Source organism: Parasteatoda tepidariorum, chromosome 11 (assembly GCF_982258835.1).
Source record: "Parasteatoda tepidariorum strain Cologne lab strain chromosome 11, Ptep-v5.0, whole genome shotgun sequence".
Classification (NCBI taxonomy): Eukaryota; Metazoa; Arthropoda; class Arachnida; order Araneae; family Theridiidae; genus Parasteatoda; species Parasteatoda tepidariorum.
Window position 1 is genome coordinate 31,138,582 of NC_141765.1, and position 21,374 is coordinate 31,159,955.

The 21,374-nt window shown below is 29.3% G+C and overlaps 1 protein-coding gene across 1 annotated transcript; it reads left to right on the plus strand.

Moving 5' to 3' along the window:
• Positions 1-803: 803 nt before the first annotated feature.
• Positions 804-20,142, plus strand: LOC107448944 (protein phosphatase 1 regulatory subunit 3C). The gene is made up of 2 exons (XM_016064319.5): positions 804-1,100; positions 18,002-20,142. Exon 2 carries the CDS (start codon positions 18,060-18,062, stop codon positions 19,086-19,088), a length of 1,029 nt encoding a protein of 342 aa, XP_015919805.1. The 5' UTR covers positions 804-1,100; positions 18,002-18,059; the 3' UTR covers positions 19,089-20,142.
• The last annotated feature ends 1,232 nt before the right edge of the window (positions 20,143-21,374 follow it).

Below are 21,374 nucleotides of genomic sequence, written 5' to 3' on the forward strand. Positions count from 1 at the left end.
CAACAACAACAATTGCCGAGTTGAAAATGAGATATTTATTATATTAGCGAGATTCGTTATAGCGAGATTCGAACCTGCTACCTCCACGCTTCGGACAAAAACAGAAAGTAAACGCTTTTGAACTCTATTTTTTACTTTGTGAAATACAAATAATTTATTTTATTCGTGAATTAGAGAAAAAAATATTTTCATTTAATTTGCAAATTTCTATATATTTTTTTTATTTTATTAATATTCTATATATTTTTAGAAGAAACAAATATTTTCAGGGTAGCCACTTTTCAAAAAAATTTAAAAACTGTCAGAAAAAGATCAAGGAAACAAAATGTTTTTATTACTACCGACCAAAAATATTTGCAATTTAAAAATCTGTGTTGCAATTGACCAACTAATTTCCTTAAATTTTCAATGATCTCATAAAACAGATGTGACTACTTTTTAAATTTTTACAGACTGCGACTCCTCTGGTTTTGAGAGCTACTAAAAAAAATGTTTTGAATTAACAGCAGCACAATAGTGTATAATATTAAACTTATTTATTTACAAAAAAAAAATATAAAATCATTTCATATTAGATTTGCGATTCCAACAAATTCAATGAAATAATAAAATTTCAAACAAGTGGTATCTCATCTCATGACTACAAAAATGTCGACTAAAATCCTGTTTGCTTATTTTTAATGTGATTTATTCGAGAGTTTATTCATACTGGTTAATTTGTTATGGAAAACTTATGATCAAGGAGGACATTTTTATGTCCTCATAAGTTTAAACAGTAATAAGATTAGCAAAATTATAAGGTGAATTGTTTGTACAGTTACAAATTCTTATGAAATTTCACAGTAGGAAATGAAGAATATTCTGAGAACTCCACCGACATCAAATCATTTAATAAGTTTTGTGATAAACACGTGTCGACGACCTGGATCGTCGCCAATGAGTAAAGAAGATGATACTAGCGTAGATTTTTTTCATAGCTTGGCATTTTCGGTTTTGTAGAACGCGATAAACACTCTTTCATTTTGTCTCTGTAATTCCTTTAAACCACTTGCCTTTTGAGAAATTTTGCTGTCAAAATGGTAGCGACTCTGAAAAATATGGTAATTTCTTTCATTATTGTGTTAATTTGTAACTGAAAATTAACTCAACTGTGGTTAGCATTATTTTTTTTTAACATCTTTTACTGAAATTTAATTTCTGTTCAGACAGATGTTATAAAAAAGTATTCATTAATTGTTTACCTGTTTAGGTCCTATTTCTCATCTTATTTATGATTTTAGAAAATTCGTAAATTGTCTAAAATTGAAAAGTTGTCTTTGATTTTATTTATTTATTGTATATTTCTTAGTAGTAAAAAGAGCTGTATTTTTTCCGTTTAAATTTTGATTGTTATGATCAATGTTAATGATATTTTTACAGTTTTTACTAATGTGCCTTCTGAACATTAACGGAATAATGAATTTCTACTTATTATAACAATTTTTAAAAACTATGCTGTTTTTTTTTTTAAATCTTAAATATATTTAGTTTAAATCACTTCCTGTGGCATGTAAATACCCCGGCCACTATATCTCTTACGACTTTCAGCTCTTGATATATACAGCTTTTAAAGGATGCGATAAAAATTATTCTGTATTGAAAATATATGGTATATTGATATAGACTCAAGGTACATTGACAGAAATGTTAATGGACACAAAATAACATCATATTAACCGGAGACGTTTGCATACTGATATTCCAAAGAAATAGATATTATGAATCGTTTTACAAAAAATAGATATTACGAATCGTTTTTTTAAAAAAAAACTATTTCAGAAATATTGAGACCTATTGTATAGGTGTTTTTCAACTTTGCTTACCACATAAAAAGAAAAAAAAATTAGCAATTAAAATTTTAAATTATAAACTAAATTGAAGTTAAGTAATTCGGGATTAGATTAAAAATTTCTGAACTTCTAAAAATATTTTAACCTTTTTTAAATATATATTCCTAGCAAACATATTGATTCCTAACGATTAAAGGTTTTTTATTTTCAGAAATTATCGACAAATCATTTGTTGAGCTTTTTATTTATCTTTTTCCACCTACACCTTAATACATCGATTAAATACTTTCATACAGTTCTGGTTTTTTTTAAACGTTTTATTGTGTTCAAGAAATTTTCGTAAGTTTAATTAAGTTCGAACTGGCTGCAGTTCAACATTTAATAGCTAATTAGGAACGAGACTAGCAGTTGCGGAAATATAGAACAGGGAAAAATTTAGATTTCATGAAAGAGAAAAAAAAAATTTTTTTTATAAGAAAGTGTGTCAATCATAATTTTCTAATGATTTCACTATTTTTAATATTTTTTTACAATTTTAAAAATTATAGTTATTGGGAGCTTTGCAACTTGACTTATAACTATCACATTAAAATGAAATAAATTATGCCAACTTACTCTTCTTATGTTTTCGTTTTGTATCATAATTCGTAAATACTAAGTTCAATAAAATTAACTTTGGAACAACTTATTACAGCTCTTGAGGTCCAAGGTTCGATCTCTGCCGGTTGCTAATGAACATCTAGTTTTCTTATGCCATAGAAAGTTATAAAGCCTTTACTAAAGTTTCTATTGATGTATTTCCGGAATTTTTTTTTCGTATAACATGACAATACCGTTTCTTTTATATTAATCTTTTTCATTGTATTTTTCATACATTGATATATAGACATACTTTCGTAATGTATACAATATACACTGGTGTTCAAAAATAAGAGAATTTTCAGATTTTGCGTCATCTCTTGAACTACAGCACCATTTTGAATTAAATTTTTTATGCATATAGATTTATGGATTAAAAGATACCTTTCAACAGTTATAATTCACACGCTAGCTCCAGTATGAATAAAGCCTGAAGATTTGGATGGTCATTCAATCCTAAAAATGTCTTAAATTAAACGTAAAAACTGGCAATAAGATGAGTTCTAAGTGGCCGAGCGTTGTTTGCAAAAATGAAATAAGGGTACATGCTTTCAAGATCTCTCCCTATACTTTCACCAGTCACAATTTGTTTTTCAAAAGCATGGACGAGTGAGCTGCCATCAAATATGCAACCTACCTAGATCTGTTCTAAGTGACCGAGCGTTGTTTGCAAAAATGAAATAAGGGTATATGCTTTCAAGATCTCTCCCTCTACTTTCACCTGTCACAATTTGTTTTTCAAAAGCATGGACGAGTGAGCTGCCATCAAATATACAACCTATCTTGATCATCAAGCATTTGCTGCTATAATGACAGATTTCTCGGAAATTGGTGGGCATGTAGTGATGCTATAACTCTTCAGTTTTTGAATAAATGGAAAAATCCCTGGAGTTTTGGGTATTAAACCCAGAATTTTAGAAATATTGGGAATTTAAAATTATTATTTAAATAAAATGGCATAAAGCTAAGCATTGTTTTTAAAATATACTATTAAGGATTGAAAGATTAGGCAAAAAAAAGTTAAAAAGTCTACAAAATAATTAATCAAATTATTAACATGCATGACTTTGAAGGCCAATTTAAACTTTTATAAATAAAAACTAGCAATTTTAAAAATTTCTTTTCCATTATTTCCTAGTATAAACCGATATTTTTTCCACCCATTGTAACTGCAAGTATGTCCCTGGTATCAGGTAGTAGGTCCCTGGTTCATACCTTTATTATGAGAGATCCGGAAACTTGCTCAACCGTTATGGTGGCGACGGATTGATGGTCTGGGCAGTCAAAACATCGGATGTTTGCACACCACACCACGTGTTTGAAGAATGCACTGTGGAGCGATTCCCTGGTTTTTCTAGCACGTGATGCATGAAATTAATATATTTCTCAAAATATATTAATAATATTCACTCTTTGTAAATATACACACAGTGTAAATATAAAATATATTTTAAAGTGATTGATTAAATCTGCACGTTAGATTTTTGTTTATTAGATTCTTTTTATTTATTTTGTAAGATAAAATTATTTCTTTCAGTTTATTGTAACTTTTTCATGATATGCGTATGAAATGCGTTATTTTCCATATTTTAACTTCTCTTTTCCTTTACTTTATTTGATTTCTAACCGTCTCACCTCAACGTTAAAGAGAGATGGTAGTTTAATTTTAAACAATTCTTCGATTTTGTTCTCGATATTCCATTATTTTTTGCTCAAACTAAAGTATGGAAATTTAAAATAAGTATAAATATTTCTTGTATCTTTATTCTTAGTACTTTTATTTCGATTTGAAAAAACAACGGCAATCTAACATATGATCCCCCTATATTTTAGTTAAACTGAATTTCTCACTATTATAGTTAGATTTATTTCAAACTAAACAAAATGTATTTCAAACATTTTGAGTTAAATTTGGAATTTGTTTTGAGTTTGAAAGAAAACAAATACTGAACTTATTTTAGAGCCTGAGTTTTTTTTAAAAAAAATATTTCTTGAACTTCTAGGCAACAAATCAGGATTTTCAATTCGTAGTTTATACGACATTAATTTTGCTATTTGAAAGTAAATAAAACTATATAAAAGTATTGTTAGAATTTGCTATACAATGATCGTTTTATTCATAGATTATAATCTCTTCTCGCTATAGTTCGATAAAATGTTTGAATTATTTACGTTCATCAAGCACACCAATATAGCAAAATATTCTCAACTTTTGTATAAAAGGAAGGTTTTAGTTAAATTTAATCAAATAAAAATTTAAAATAAATTTCTTTTTTACCATAACTGCGAATTTCACGTGCTTCCTCTTGAGGAATTTGGACAATTCTACTTTAGTGCTATTACAAAAAGGCCAAAAAAATAAATAAATAAAAGATTCATTGAATGGTTAAGTAAAATGGAACCAATTACCATCATTCTATGATTTTAACACAAAAATAAAGTTAAAATGTTTCTAATAACCACATTTTTTCAAAAAAACTAAAAAGGGGAAAATAATTTAATTTTTCCTATACTCAAGGAAAAAAAAGGGAGTATATTTTTAAAAAGTCATGAGAGAATTTTAAATGATAATTGAAGTTAATTTCGATAGTGATACGCCCTATGTTTTTCGTTTTGAATACAAGACTTATTGTTTACCTTCTAGTACGCTTAGAAACCTCATTATTTTTTATAAAAAAAAATGAATTTCATTTTTTTCTGAGTTTTAATTTGTGTCTGTTCATTTTAAGTCAAAATGTGGTCAAAATTTCGATCGCAATGTGGCAAAAATTCAGAGAGGCAATAAATATTATTTGACAACAAAATAGCAATAAATTTTACTCTTAACCGTCAAGAAAATTATTTAAGCTTGTATTATTATCCAGTAGCTTCAATTAGAATTTGAGCACTCTAGCTAGTCATAAAAGCCTCATAATTTTGATTACATGATTTACTCCTTACAAACAGCCATGGGCATGGGGTCTGATTAAATAAAACGTGATAAAGAAGGATCAAGAGTAAATACATATATTTTTTTTTAATATCATAAATATATTCTGTTGTTTTTGTTGGTAAAGTTGAAATGAAATCACGCGTTTATTTGACTTTGTCGGCAAGATCTTCACCGAAAGATTTGCCATATTGTACTTATCAGTTTAATTTAGAGTATTGACCTCAGGAGATGGTTGATACGGCAAGACATTCGATGTTTTACTTTAGATGATAAACGAAATTTTTGACCTAGAAAAGAGTAAAAGGTGGAATCAAAATAATAACAAATAAAACAAACATATTTAACAAGTATGCAAAGTTTGCTCAAACATACTAAACAATTACGAAGCTAAATTTTAAATTACTTTTTAGAGTTTTATTTTCAGACAGGGTGAAATTAAATTTTCATGAACTCCTCGGAATTTGTATTTCCAATCATTCATGCTTTTTCTGTGAAAGAAATAAAATCAGAATCATTATTTACTTACTGCAATCTGATGATAAAATAAAGCTCATAAAACATAGATCATGTACTTTATGATTGCGAAATCAAGTATGATTTAAGTAAATCTCTGCTTTATGGTTTATATTGTTAGTTCATTATTCTTTAGTGTTCCTACTTAGGGACAGTTCTAAAAACGTATAAGTTTAAATAAGTAAGTAGTAATAATAGTGATAAGTAAATACAGGGAGGCCGCAGGTAACTAAAAATGTAAGATGTGGTAAAAACTCAATTTATTTTTTACTTATGTAATTTATATTATTATTCAATCGTAACTGCAACCATCACGTACATTTTAAATGCCTTATATTTGTACCGAAAAAATTCTTTGTAATCACCTTCAATAGTAAACTGAAAAAAATATGCTAGTAGAAAAAATTGCTAATTTTTTTTCACTTTTAATAGAAAATTGATTTTTATCAATCACCACTTTTACATTTTTAGTCGCCTATGGCACCCCTGTAAGTAGTAATAAGTAAAGAATAATAAGTAGTAATAATAAGTCAAATAAGCAATAAGAAGTAAGTTAAAAATAAATAATTATTTTTTATTGCACGTTTTAAATGGCAGCACGTATCCAGGATTAAATTGGTTATGTAGCCTTTTTTATTTTCAAATTCGAATTAAAAGTGATTTTTCCTGATGATAGGAAGTAAAAAATTTAGAAAAGTTGCTTTTCTGAATATAGAAGGGGAACCGTAATTATTTTTAACCGTAGTATATATTTTTATATTAACCGTAGTATATATTTTTAGAATGCTAGTCAAAAATTAAATACAAATACAAATACAGACACAATAGGGTCGCAAAATAATATTTAACCTTTTGAAGCAGAATTTTATTAAACATATTTTTCATACTTTTTTCATTAATTTAGGTCAAAATAAGTTTAAAATATTATACTTAGCATTTTAATAATTTTTGGTTATGAAATACAACATGAAACACCGGTGTATTTTTCTGCGTTAAAGGTAAAATCTTCTAAACACGGCTCACTCACAAGCAATAATTTTTGAAATATGCAGTTATTTGGATCAAAGAGGAACTGCTATTCATCATTGAAATTTCTATAATTCAAAAAAAAATATCAATTTTTGAATATGAATGAAAGAAAAATAAATTTCAAACTACTTTTTTTGGATATTATGTATCAGTACAAAAACATTTCCGATAATCTAACAGATTTTTTAGTAACTATAAGACTATTTTTTTATAATTGAAAGTATCTATATATATTTTTGCTTGAAATTAGAGCGCCAGAAAAAAATATATAAAAAGGACACCATTGTCCTATGTGTGTCAAAGGCTTAAGCGAGAAAAAATGAATGATGACAGCAAAACCGATGTAGAAATCTAATGAATATCTACTTAGGAAAACCAGGGCTAAAGAGAATAGAAGGGCTGGTTCACTCCTTTGAAGAAACTCTCGCCGCGCCAATCCTCCGATTTTCTCTAGTGACGTCACTTTGGCGCAAAGCTCGCACTTTTACTTCAAGAACACAGCGTTCGGCCTTACTAGCTCTAACTAATATTGGAGCATTTCTTTTTGTGACATATTCTAAAACATTAGTTATTTTCTATAATGACTTTCCTCAGTTTTCGCAGTGAATTTACAAAACTTTAAAACTATTAACGAGATGCCAGTTTGCGCGATTGCAACTTGCAAAAATTCTGATAGAGAAACAAAAGGAAAAAAAAAATTTTTCCGCGTGTTCCCTGAAGTAAATGAACAACTATGTAAAGAATGGATTCCGAAATGACACAGTTAATATAAAACAGCAATACGTTTTTTCTGTCGTTAAGAACTTTTATAAAAATTCGTTATCTAAATAGAAACCGCCTCGTTACTTCAAAAAGAAAGGCAGGTGAAAAGAATTAAAAAATGGATAAAGTCAAAGAAAATTGAAACGTAAGTAAAAAGTATAAATAAAACATATAGTGTACAGTTGAAATTCTCCTAATTTCATAACTTATTTTTTTAATGTAGTTATTCTAAATATTTATGATTCTTTTAAAAATTATTTTCTCTTGAATTTAAATATCTATAAATTATATCATCTTAAATTTAAATATCTATAAACAATTGTAAAATTTCTAATGTCATTATGAACCTAAATTATTATTTTGTTTCAGTAATTAGCGTTTAAGGTTGATGTTTCCTAATGATTAAGTATGAACAAATTGCTATTAACGACATATTTTAAAATCGGGGATTCTAAATTTAACTCTACTTATTGTTATAAAAGAATATGTGGATAAAAAAGTGTCGATATATGCTTTCATTTTTCTTAATAATTAAAGTTAAAACTGAACTTTTTAAAATAAAGTATTTATAGTGTCATTTTCGCCAACTAGTAAAATATTTTTATAAGTTTAAAATGGTATTTTTTTAATATAATGGCCAAGAAAGTTTTTTGAACTATGTTTATGAACGGAAATAATGTGTTAATTACGTAAAGTTTGAAAGATAATAACCAGAAAAAGTCTAACTTATTTTCACAAAGAGAAAGATGCAAAGTTATCATAATATCTCCGAGATCTGTGGACACAGTGACGTCATGAGGAGGGAAATCGTAGCTTCAGCTCTAAGAGCGGAGTGAACTAGCCCTTCTATTCTCTTTAGCCCTGTAGGAAAGCGGGACTAAAAGTATCAAAACCTGTTTGATTGTGTGAGGAAAATGAGACGAGTAGAAAGGTTGTTGTTAGAAATGCCTCCAAGTTTCATCAGGAAATCAGTATGGTTTTGATATTTTTCTTTTTCATTCTACCATCCTCTTCCGATTGTTTTGTTGTTCATTCATTTCTTAAATATTAAATTATGACCCCTAGTGTATAAATTTTTTACTCCATTTTTCACAAGTATTCTAAAATATAAATGAATAGTTCTCATAACGGAACATTTTGAATGAAGGAAAAAATCCTACCATCAAGAAAGAACAGAAGAGAAAACAACATGCTGGTTTGGATATTATTACAAAAACTCTGCTAATTTAAGCCCGTGCAGCGAGTATACATAGGTTACTGTAGATTCATTGTGTAAATCACCATTTCAAATTCTCTTATTTCTAGGGAAAGGGTTGGATTTAAGTATGACATGTTTTTAGACACTATACAAAGATGTTAAAAACCGTTAAGAATAATTTCCGAGCTTATAGAATGATTTTTATTTAACTAGATATGCACAGTGTGCCAAAAAATGCATATATATATATATATATATATATATATATATATAAAATATACTTATGCCACCCTCTAATTTTTGATCTAATAATCTGATTTTCCCGTTCCAAGACTCAATCCTAAAAAACATAAAATTTTTTCGACGGATTTGGATTTTTAACCCCCAAAATATAGAGGGTAGCTGCAATCTGGAAAATATGGTTTGGTCAAGAGAGCTCTCCAGCTTTTGGACGCCTTAATATTAATTTTATTTTTTTTCGTATTTCACTATATCTCGAACTTTTTTTTCCAGCGAATTGAAAACATTTCGCACGCTATTATACAATCTTGTTTATCCAAAGATAATTCCATACAAAAAATAACTTTTAGTAAATATTTATTATTTTTAATTATTTTATTAAATAATAGTGTAAAATAATTTGAATTGTGAGGTACACAATTTTTTTACATTATTTCAAAGTACGTAATTTTACACGACAAAATACAAAATTGGAGTGAAAACGGTCAAATAGTTTCTGAGAAATTGAATTTCTAAAAAGTTAGATATATAAAATTCGATTTCTTAGAAACTATTCGACCGATTTTGGCCAAATTTTGTATTTTGCCATGTAAAATTACATTCCTTAAAATGATGCAAAAAATTGCGTACTTTATAATATAAAATGTTTTCTACAAATCTTAAATAAAATAATAAAAACTTAAAGTTTTTTTTCTCATGGCATTATCTTTGGATAAACGAATTTTACAATTGTGTGTAAAAAATTTTCAATTCGCTTAAAAAGTTCTTGAGATATGGCGAAATACGCAAAAAGTAAAATTAACATTATGGGGTCCAAACTTCGGATCGCTTTCCTGGCCGAACTATTTCCAAGATTGCGGATACCCCCTATAACTAGATTTTCTGAAATCTGAATCCATCGAAAAAAAGTTTTGTTTATTCAGAGACAGTACGTTTTTGTGTCTGATTTCATAACTTGAAATATCGTCTGCACTAATAAATTAGCATATTTGAGGTCAACCTCTCAAATCATTGAGACCAACCTTTGAGACCTAGAACGTTAAGATCCTATCATTAGATCAAAAGTTATTCAGGGTGATCCGTTTTTTCTGGGAAACTGTACCTTTTATAGATACATTGAAATAGTTTCGTAATGATTGAAACACGCATCAATTTCTGACCTTTTTTCTTTTATACACAACATCAAATATCATCTGTGATAAATAAGAGCTTTTTCAAAGATATGCTTTGCAACCAACAACTCAAATAAGGTTTTTTTTTCTGGAGAATCCGAATCTTCAATAACAAATAGGGGTTCATATTTAAGATTTCAAGGTTGGGGTGGGTGTGAAAGTTCGAGTTTGGTATCATTGGATAGCCTTTAAAAAACATTGAATGTTTCTAATTTTACTTTTTTGATCCAATATATATTTCTCGAGATATTGACCGTTTTTAAACTTTTTGTTCTCAATTTTTTTTTGTATTTTTGTATATCTATCTGTATATCGGAAATAACATTATCAGTGCCGCCAAACCATAAAATTTTTGCTTCTCTTATTCAGGAATTTTGCAATGAATAAGTTATTATTAAATTTTTATTCTTTATATTACTGAAAGTAATTATAATTAAAAAAAACTGAACGTCCACATATGTGGCCCAGGGTGTGAGGAGATTTTTTTTAATTAATCGCGCAAATTGTTTATAACAACGCTTCTCTCTTAATACAGAATATGCATCAGGGACTTGTTACATTGTTTTTAAACCTCATTACTTTCCATAAAATTGGTTTAATTTTAATTTTTTATTATTGATTTAGTAAAGTATTGAAAATTAATACAATATAATAGTCGTTTTTAAATGAAGGAAGTATGTACTAATATGATCAGTATCTTCAGTTATCTTTAAAAATTAGTTAAATTCCCCCTTTTATTCTTACTGATCGTGAACTGTTCCTTTCAGCCATGTAATAATAAGCTACATTTTCAAATTGCTCAGTAAAGTGTTTTTTTATGATCATTTTTGGTATAAAAATGCACACACTGATTTCCATGTAAGCGAAAGAGATGGATTGGGGATCACTTTAAGAATCCCGATTCCGAGGTGTTTGAATCTAAGCCTACGAGTTCAAAATTTAATATGCCAGATAAAGACCGAAATTCGCAGATATAAAATAGAAATTTTCAAAAATTTAAGGTCAAATTTCGCAAAGGAAAAGGATAAATAGCGATATCTAATTGAAATTACTATGCATTTATCAAAACAATTTATGCATCTTAATTTTTTGAACTTCATAATTTTACACTATTTTTATACTTAAAAAGAGAAGCAAATGTATTTTTCGGAATTTTTGTTTTGTTAGAAAGTAATAATAACGTATATGAAAACTTTTACATGAGCCCGAACTGGGAGACTACTTTCAGCTACCTAGCCGAGTCGGACTTATGCTGGGCAAAACCCGTTTCACCTTTAGTAAGCAATAAGACGCTTTTGTGTTTCGTTCTATAATGTAGTGATAATTCCGAAACTTAGAAAGTACCAATCTGGAAGCAATTCTAAGGAACAGATTGAAGTAAAAAAAGGGGTGCAACTAGAATTCCCTGTACGTGACATACATAAGCTTTCAATCAATGGTCAAATATGATTTAATTTTTACTGAAAATATCAAATTATTTCTACAACAAAGTCTCTTTAGTTTCCTTGATATAGTAGAGCAAAGCTCATGCCTCCTCTCACATACATCAGCCATGGTCATCTCATAGAGCTAATTATTAAATTTTTAGTACTTAATTATATATCATTACAAATTTGAAATAGATTTAAGAATAAAAATAATTTGTAGAGCCCACATATATTTTAGCTGAATTAAAAAGAATATATCGCATTAGTTTGATATCAGATGTGATGAATAACAAAACATAAAATGAGTCAATATTTTTCAGTTATCAATATTTTAACCAGAATTTTCAAATTAGCAGTTGAAAAGTAATTTTAATCTTGTCATGCGATAGATTTTTATCGTACGATATAAGTTTTATCAGACTGCCTTGCGGGGATATCGAATAAAAAAAATTTATCAAAAATTTGGTTTGTAATTTGAATCGTTTGCATTTCAAGTAATAATCTCATGTTTTGATAACTATCTTCAACTCTAGCTACTCAAAAATGATGCATTTGCTCTTGTTGAATGCACACTATTTTTTCTGTATTGCGAAATAACACTTTTTAATCCTGTTATTTTCTTGTTTTGATAACGGGAAACATTCGTTGTTAATTATAGTAATCTTATCATTGGAGTATTGAAATAAGAGATATCGTTTTCAAGTGATGTTACCAAGTGTCAAGTAGAATGTTTTGAAAGAAAGAAACAAACAGACATCTTTCCCAGCAATATATTTTATAGTCTAAGAAACTCTTAATATACAGGGTTATTCGTAATTCCCTCTGGGGTTTCGAAGCGTTATAGTAAAAAAACGGAGACGAATATGGCAGAAAAGAATATATGAAATTATTCCGAAAGTATTCAAGTTTCAATTTAAGCAGTTGCCGGTAGATGGCAGTAACATGTACCACTGAAGCCAGTTGTGGTAAAGAAAAATGGCGTTTACAGGCAGAAGGAATTATGAATAACCCTGTATATTTATTAAACAAGATCACACAAATAAAAAGAGTCCTCTTGCCGTCGGGCTAACCGTGGGAAGTTTTCGTGATTTCCAACGCAACGCGTGATTTCCAAATGCAACGCAAATGTGGGTTATATAGTTCCATCAAAAAGTCCTCCACGAAGCCTAGTTTGTCCCAATGCTTGATCCAAGAGTTCACTCATCTTCTTGGTGGGAATCAAAATTACAAGGATACTGAGTTGAACATAGATAGTCGTAAACTCAGAATTGGGTCTGCTGTTCAACGCTGTTATAGAATAAAATAAAAAAGCTCTTTGCTTTGACTTTATATCCAAATATCAACATTTACATGATTAATATATTAGGGTAGACAGAACTATCTTGAATTTATATCCAAATATAAGCATTTACATTAAAGTATTATGGATAGACAGAACTATCCTGACTTTATATCCAAACATCAACATTTACATTATTAATATATTATGGTTAACAGAATTATCTTGCATCTGAAAAATAAGTTCTAATAATTAAACACTTGTGCAACCACTTTTCTCTTTTCTGTAAAAAAGAAATACCATTTTAAAAGGAGATTTAACAAGCAGTTGGCGTTTTTAAATCTGGATAATTTCAATACATTTTTTCAAATAACAGGCAGAATTTTAAAATTAAATTAAACAAAATAATGCACAGTACTAATACATAATATTTTTTGCTAGAATTCACGCTCACGGATTATGTACGTTGAATTTTTCGAAGCAAATTACACAATTTATCATGCGCTTAAAAGTGTCATTGAGAAACAAAGAAATCATTAATGAATTTCCCGATTGATTGTGAGTGTAAAATGTTTCGTCGCTTTTAGTTACAACCTTGAAACGTTTAATTTTTTTATTCATGTCAGAAAAAATGTTTCTGGAATTAACTGTCTTAGAAACTTGAACTATTAATAGAAACTGTTCGTTTCGAATCCGGCCAAGTGAATTGCGAAGATGATGTCGGAAGTATTTCTTCATCTTAAACTAGAAAGGTGGAATGCCAAAATAAATAAACAAATTAAAAAAAGTTTTGTTTTCGTTAGGCATGATATATTAGCACTGATATGTTTACTTTCTTTTAAGTAAAAAACTGCATGATATCTAGAGTAATAATAAACATGGAGAAAGAATTTTTTACTGAACAAGTTCAGGTATACATAGCATTTCATTTACGTTTTCATAGCAAAATGTCTCAAGTTGTCTACTTCTTAAAGATATTATAGGAAAGATAGGTCTTCATATTCTAATACCCTATCATGAAAACTTTGAAGTGTATGGTGTAGAACATATATCTGATGTCAAGTAAGAAGATGTAGTCTGTATTATTTTGTTATGAGAGCTTAAATGGCCTATAGTATACATACACTTTTGTCAACGTAAAATTCTTTTTTTCTGGCATTAATTGGTGAAAATTACGTATTACGGTAGCGATTATCCTCTCGAATAGTCTTTAATGACCCGCTCTCCTGTTTAGCACCTTAAATTTAAAAAAAAAAAAAAAAAACTTGATTTTTAACTTTTTTTTTTTTAAGTTTAGGTAACACATTTAAAAAAATAAAAACTTGTATTATAATTGTCACCAACTACAGCCAAGAGAAAAATCTCCAAACAGGAGACTGGATCGTGAAAGGCCGCTGGATTGGAAAATCGCATCCCGGTACATATTTTTTCCTCTGTTTGTGCGGATTTTTCATGATCTCTATTCCAATAAATTTTTTTGGTCTTAGTTTCTGCACTTTTATAGTCAATGAAATTTATCAAGAGCTTAGGATAGATACTGATAAATATAAACAACAAAGACTAACCATATTTGTATATGTATATATTTTTTAGTTTAGGCATATTTAAAAATTCTTAAAATTATCTTAAATAATCAGGAGTTATGTTTCTTACCATAAAACTAAAACTATTACTTTAATTTAAAGGTATGTTACTTTAATTTGCACTTTACTTTAATTTCAATGCATGTTAATAGAATGGAAAATTTTCTATTATATGTTGAAATGCACAATCTTGCTTTGGATTTATAATTTCTTAAACACTGAAGAAGTAAAAATCTGAGAACGATGCCAATCTCCTTTCTCTGGCCATGTTCATAATCTGCCGAGAAACGCAGAGAGTATGCGATATTCTTGCATTAATTTATGCAGATTTGTAAGCTTGTGACCGATACCGTTGCATAGAGAACTCGACTGTGATATTTTACTCGTGGATAGCTCATTGAAAAAATATGAGTATAAATCATAGTGAGCAAACATTTCCTAAATTATCACGAGATATTTTTTTTTTGAGAAACTGTTTAGAGATAATGCAGGAAAAGAAAAAGCTTTGTCTCTTTATAAGTTATTAATTAGGGATAAATAATTTTGTATGTTTCACGTAGGCGTTATTTTAGCGGCTCTTCATTAGTGATGAAAAATATTTTGCTCTTAGACACTTTCATTATATACTATGTATATTTGAAACTTAGTTATTTATTAATCCATTATTTTCAGTTATGAATACAAACTCCAATCTTGAATATTTATTTTAAAAACGCAATTTTAAGCTGAATTCAGAAACTGTATGACTGATTTATAAATTTATTTATCTCTTATTTTTTTTATTCGACTAATAAAAAATAGGCTACACATTTATTCTGATTGCAGATAGCGCAATCGTGATAACGCGTCATTTCATCAATGGAATTCTCCTTTAAAAGTTTCGCAGACACTTTTCTGTTATCGATAACAACTTTTATTTTTTCGCCATTAAAATGTGACTTTGGAAAACCTTTAGCTAAAAAATATTTACATTTCATTTTTGTAAATTCATAGACTTTCTTACACAACATTGTAAAGTGTTTTTGCTAAAGATCTGAACATTTTCATTGATACTTTTCAGTATTTTATACCTTGATTATACCTTGACTTGAGACACTTTTTTTTGTTAAATTTAAATAACGTGATTAAAATTATTAAATTATACTCCTATAGCGGTATAGCATTATTAACAAATTTAAATAGATCAAAATTGTAACAGACATTAAGTAAATTTTAAATAAGTTTTCCGTAATTACTTAAAACAAGTGAATTTTTTTAGATTTATATTATACTGTCAGTCACCGGTGACTGACGCTGCCTAAACGGAAAGTTCAGTGTGAGTCAACGGTGACTGACGTTACCTAAACCCAAAGTTCAGCGTGAGTCACCAGCGACTGACGCGACGTAAACGGAAAGTTCAGTGTGAGTCACCGGTGACTGACGTTACCTAAACCCAAAGTTCAGTGTGAGTCACCAGCGACTGACGCGAAGTAAACGGAAAGTTCAGTGTGAGTCAACGGTGACTGACGTTACCTAAACCCAAAGTTCAGTGTGAGTCACCGGCGACTGACGTGGCCTGAGCAGAAAGTTCAGCCTCCGATGACAACTCGTTAAAATAGTTTTCATTTTTAATTTTCATTTGATTTGTTCAAAAATATATTAATGGTGTCGTTACATGGTGTTTTCGATTAATCGCTCTTAAAGGAGAATAACATTGTTAGTTGTCTCAAAAAACTCCCGCTTCTCCAATTGTGTATATATATATATATATATATATATATATATATATATATATATATATATATATATATATATATATATATATATATATATATATATATATAGCTAGCAGTTTGTCCATCCAATTAACCGTAAAGTTTACGGTAAAGAATATTTTTTACCTTTACGGTTTTGAAACTGATTACAAGTAGTATGCTTAGGAAACCACGAATATAAAACCATATGTTTTTTTTTAATCATTTACAACAAACATGATTTCAAAACCATAACAAAAGAAATTTAACTGGACATTGGAGATAGTTTATCAGCTTTATAGCGCTGCCATCTAGGCGTGAAGGACAGCAGTGGCCCCCATCCCCCCCCAAGCTCTTGGGCGCATTCTTGGGCAAATTCTAAATTCCCCCCCAAACTATTCGTTTTATTTAGTGTAAAAATCCCCCCCCCCCAAGCTTTAAGTGAGCGCATCGTGCGCCCACCTTCCCTCCTGATGGGGGCCCCTGAAGGACAGTATCGTACTCTCATAGCACAGGGTCACAAATGGGAAAGGCAGGACAGTGGAAATTCTTCATGTGTTAAAGGGAATAGAAGAAACATTGTGGTGTCAACGTTGGAACTCAAAACCCAGTTCTGTCGGTCATGAGAGTGACAGATAAGTTCTCTCGACTATAACATGTTCCCATCTGCTTGAAACTAAGTGGCTTAGTTCATTAGGTGGGTTTAGTTGAAGAGATAAAATTCTGGTTTGTTAACTATATTAGGTGAAAGCAGTTAATAAACGGTTTTTCTCTGAGTTAACAGTTTTAATACCATCTTATTTATGGTTATTTGACTGTTTTGTTTGAATGCTGTGAAATAACAATTAAATAAATTGTTATTTAACCATTTTTCCGAGAAATTTCTAACAGCGTATTACTAAAAATGTGCTTCCTTTTAAGTGAAATATTTTTGCGATGAAGTCATAAATTGATTCCAATGCATATGAAAGTATGTGTTGCCAGTAAACAAATAATAAAAAGTGAGTAAATAAAAATATAGCAATGAAAAAGTAAATAAAAAATATGTGAATACATGTACTGAAAAGAACTTTAGTTTCCATCAACACTAAGAATGGTGGCAGCAATACCCCGATATTGTTTACACTGTATTAAAACTATTATCTCTAAAAATTATTAATACTTAATGCGTCTGTCCAAATTTTTAAAGCATTCTTCCTGAAATCATACTTTTCCAAGTGGGGGAAAATAAAGTTTCTATAAAAGCTTATTAGTTCGCATTAAAGCATATTTTTAAACTCACATTAAAGTTTTTGTAGAAGTATTTTACGCAGAGAGTTTTTTCAATTAACAAATTTTAGTACATTATTTTTATAAACTAAAAATTAGTCTTTTTTTCACTTTCGTGCTGTTTTTAGAAAAGCAAGTATATATATATATATATATATATATATATATATATATATATATATATATTAAATTACCTCAGTACTTTAACTAATGTCAGTTTTGAAATTAGTCTTGTTCATATTGTTGGAAAACCATTTCGTAATATCAAATATCATATTATGCGAAAATATCCCACATAATGTGAATACAACCTTTCACATTTTTGTTTATTGTAAAGTGTATTTCATTGTTTCTAAAACTGGAGTACAATTATTTAGTGCTAATTTTTTCTTATAGGTATCTACTACTAATGAACCTAGTTAGCCCTTAAAAATAAAGCAACTGTAAAATAGTCATGCCTGTAGATTTGGAAGTGTTTTTGTCTCAAACAGGTGCTGGCTTGTTTGACTTCTCTCGTTTTGTCGAAAGTCAATTTTCCCTCTCAAACAATGACAATGATAATGGATTCCTCAAAAGTTATTCTTTTCCCCGAAGTCATATACTTATTCCAAAAGATTCCAAAGGTGTACCTACTTTTGAAAACAAAGAAACTTTGGATTCATATAATTTTAATAATGACTCCAAAGGTTGCAAAAAAGTGATCGTAGATGGCAATAAAAGGAAAAAGGTATCTTTTGCTGATGACAAAGGATTCAGATTGGTTGAAATACGTGAAATTCCAGGCTTGTCTGCTTTGCCAACAACTACAACGGTTCCAGAAAGGAATAATACTCAGAATGGACCAACATTTATAAAAGGTTGGAAAATTGCTTCTGAAAACCCTCCTTGGACTGACAGCAAGCTCATAGAGCTGTTGGAAACAAATAAGGTGGTCTTGGAGTCTGCGATAATCAAGACAAAAGCTGAAAATGGCTTAGAAAAAACTCTAAAAGACAGATGGTCTGATAATTTTCGTACAGTATTAAGGGCATCAGGTTCGAACAACGAATATGTGTTGCAAGGAAATATTAAAGTGAAAAACTTGGTTTATGAGAAAAATGTTTTTGTCCGTATTTCTTTTGATAGATGGTTATCGTCGGTTGATGTTAAAGCAACGTACTTAAAACCAGAGAAAAATCCTGAAAAACACTATGAATATAACAACTTCACATTCAGTATTGATATTCCCCCTTCGGCTTTAAAATTCGAAGTGATTGAATTTTGCATTGGATATATTTGCAATAAAGAAAAGTATTGGGATAACACCGGTGGTGTTAATTATAGATTGGTTACAGAAATTGTGAAAAATAAGACTGTACTGCCTAACCGCTCATACAACAAAAAATCAAATGATAGAATAACTCTATCTCTTACTGAAAATATTGAAAGATTTTCTGAAATAGATTCTTGGAATAATTTTATTAATAATCAGCCTTACTGGTGACACTGTAAGAAATACGTTAATTTTTGGATTGCAAAATAAATGATTGATTAACAATAATTATAATTTCCGGGGGAATTTTTAAAATTACAAATCACGATGAACTATATTAATGAACAATTAACGACAATGAAATGACGAATAATAAACGAATCAATGATCGATTTTTTTTTTATGTTATTATTTTTGTATAAATGTAAGTTTAAAAACATCGATTTATTTTAGAATTGTGTTTGGGCGTGTTTTTTGTAGTATATTGAGTAAAATAGGAATTGTAAATATAAATTTTTTGGTGTGGAAGTTGAATATTAGAAAATCTAGATATCTCAAAATTATTCTATTTGGCTACTTTTAAGAAATGACTGTAGTAAAATTGTTTTTGTTTTATTCCAATTGTTTTAAAAAGTAACTTTTATTAAGAACTTATTTCGAATACAGAAGTATTACGCAGTCATTGCTGTTAATATATTTTTACAATCTTTGTCAAAAATGAGGCCATAGGAACTAATACATATTAAATAAATTGCTTTTGATAATTTTATTTCCAATTCTTTTCTTTGGCCTCGATAATGATTTGCCATACTTTGACAACTTTATTTTTGCTTGAATACTAATTTGTGACTTTTATACTGTAGAAGTTTTGTACGTTATTTTTACATGAGTTTTAAAAATATTTTAATGGACATCCTGCTTAAATATATTTTAATTTTTCTTGATATTAACTTAATATCTAATCATTCAGGTGGCATTTTACGTGTTTTGTTAGTAAAAATATGCAAATTTAACATTAAATGTATAGTAGTTGGGGAGCTTATATGTAAATAAAGTTAATCGATGTCCAAAATGTGAAAAATAGTTGTTTTGGAATTAAATTGTATTTTGAATGTAAGAGAAATTTTAGAGTTATGATGTATGTTGTGAGTATGGTGTATGTTAACTGTCCATTTTGAACAGTTTATTGTAAATATAATACCGATTAACACAATGAGTACCTATTCAATCAAAAATGTATTTTTTAAAAGTTTTAAATAAAACATTTCTTTATATTTTTCTCAAATTTATAATGAATTGAAATTTTTTTAATGGTTGTTTATATTTTAGAAAATATAATATTTTTAATATGAAGTAGATTAAGCATTCTGTAATGTTTTCTTTTAAAAAGGATTTGTCCTAAAAATAAATAAATAAAGCATATGGTTTGTTTTTAAAGTTACGTAATTAATTTTGGAAATCGAATAAAAAATTATCTTAGACCAAATTAACAACTTGTTGATCCAAAGAGCAACAAGCTGTAAACTATTGCATTTTCAATTATATTAATTAATTTTCAAAATAATTTAATGCCCAATAAAATATTTAATGAATTGTAGCGTATAAAAAATGTGATCTACATCCGCGTTAAGTTATGTCTTTGTATTAACTTCTTTTAAGATTCGAGGAAAGTTCAAAAATAACTGGTCTAGTGCATAACTTTTAGGACTATTGGAAATAAATACTTCGGCAGATATACTTTAGAGAAAGATAATTAATGATTGCATTAGGTTTACAAATCAATCCCATGGGCAGCAATATTATACGGATTTCTTTCTACAGTAAGCATCACCTTGAATAACTTTTGTTCTTACCTAATTTTTTATCCCCTATAGTAAGGGTTTTCAACGCATATTCGTCCCGCAATGGATTGATCGTTAAGACACGGTTCCCAGCATAAGTCAAGCATCACTGGCTACGGTCAGTGTGCGGGTGGGTGACCACTTGGATCAGTCTGCGTAGGGACCAAAGGTGTGCGGCATTGGTCCTCGTTAAACTGTTCTACCGTAAAGTGCTCGACTTCGCGTGCAGGTCGTTGGGCTACCAAAGCGGGGGTGCCATCCCCTCTGCAGAGGATCAAAATTGTGATGGTATGCCTTCGGATCATCCGTCGCCAGTAGCCCATTGTGCAGCTCCAGTGCGACGTAAATGAACAACAACAACGCATATTCCGAGAGCTTAACCACCTCATTCAGTTTACATTATTAGTGTAGTTAAAAAGAAGAAGAAAAGCCGTAGAATGACAATTGAAACAGGTTTATTGGAAATACATACATTTGCAGGCTTGTGTGTTCAATTTAGGCTTATAAACTTTTATCAAATAGAAGGACAGATAGCACAAAGTTACATCCGGGGTAACAGCAGGATTCGAACCTGCTACCTCCGTGCTTTGTACAGCGTTTGGTGGGCGATACCGCTCGGCCAGGGAGAACCCATTGAAGCAGGGGATAGAGCGTTCGTTCTAGGTAACTCAGATTC

Excerpts from the sequence above, each read along its gene's own strand:
- LOC107448944 (XM_016064319.5), top strand. The coding sequence starts at position 18,060 with ATGCCTGTAGATTTGGAAGTGTTTTTGTCTCAAACAGGTGCTGGCTTG.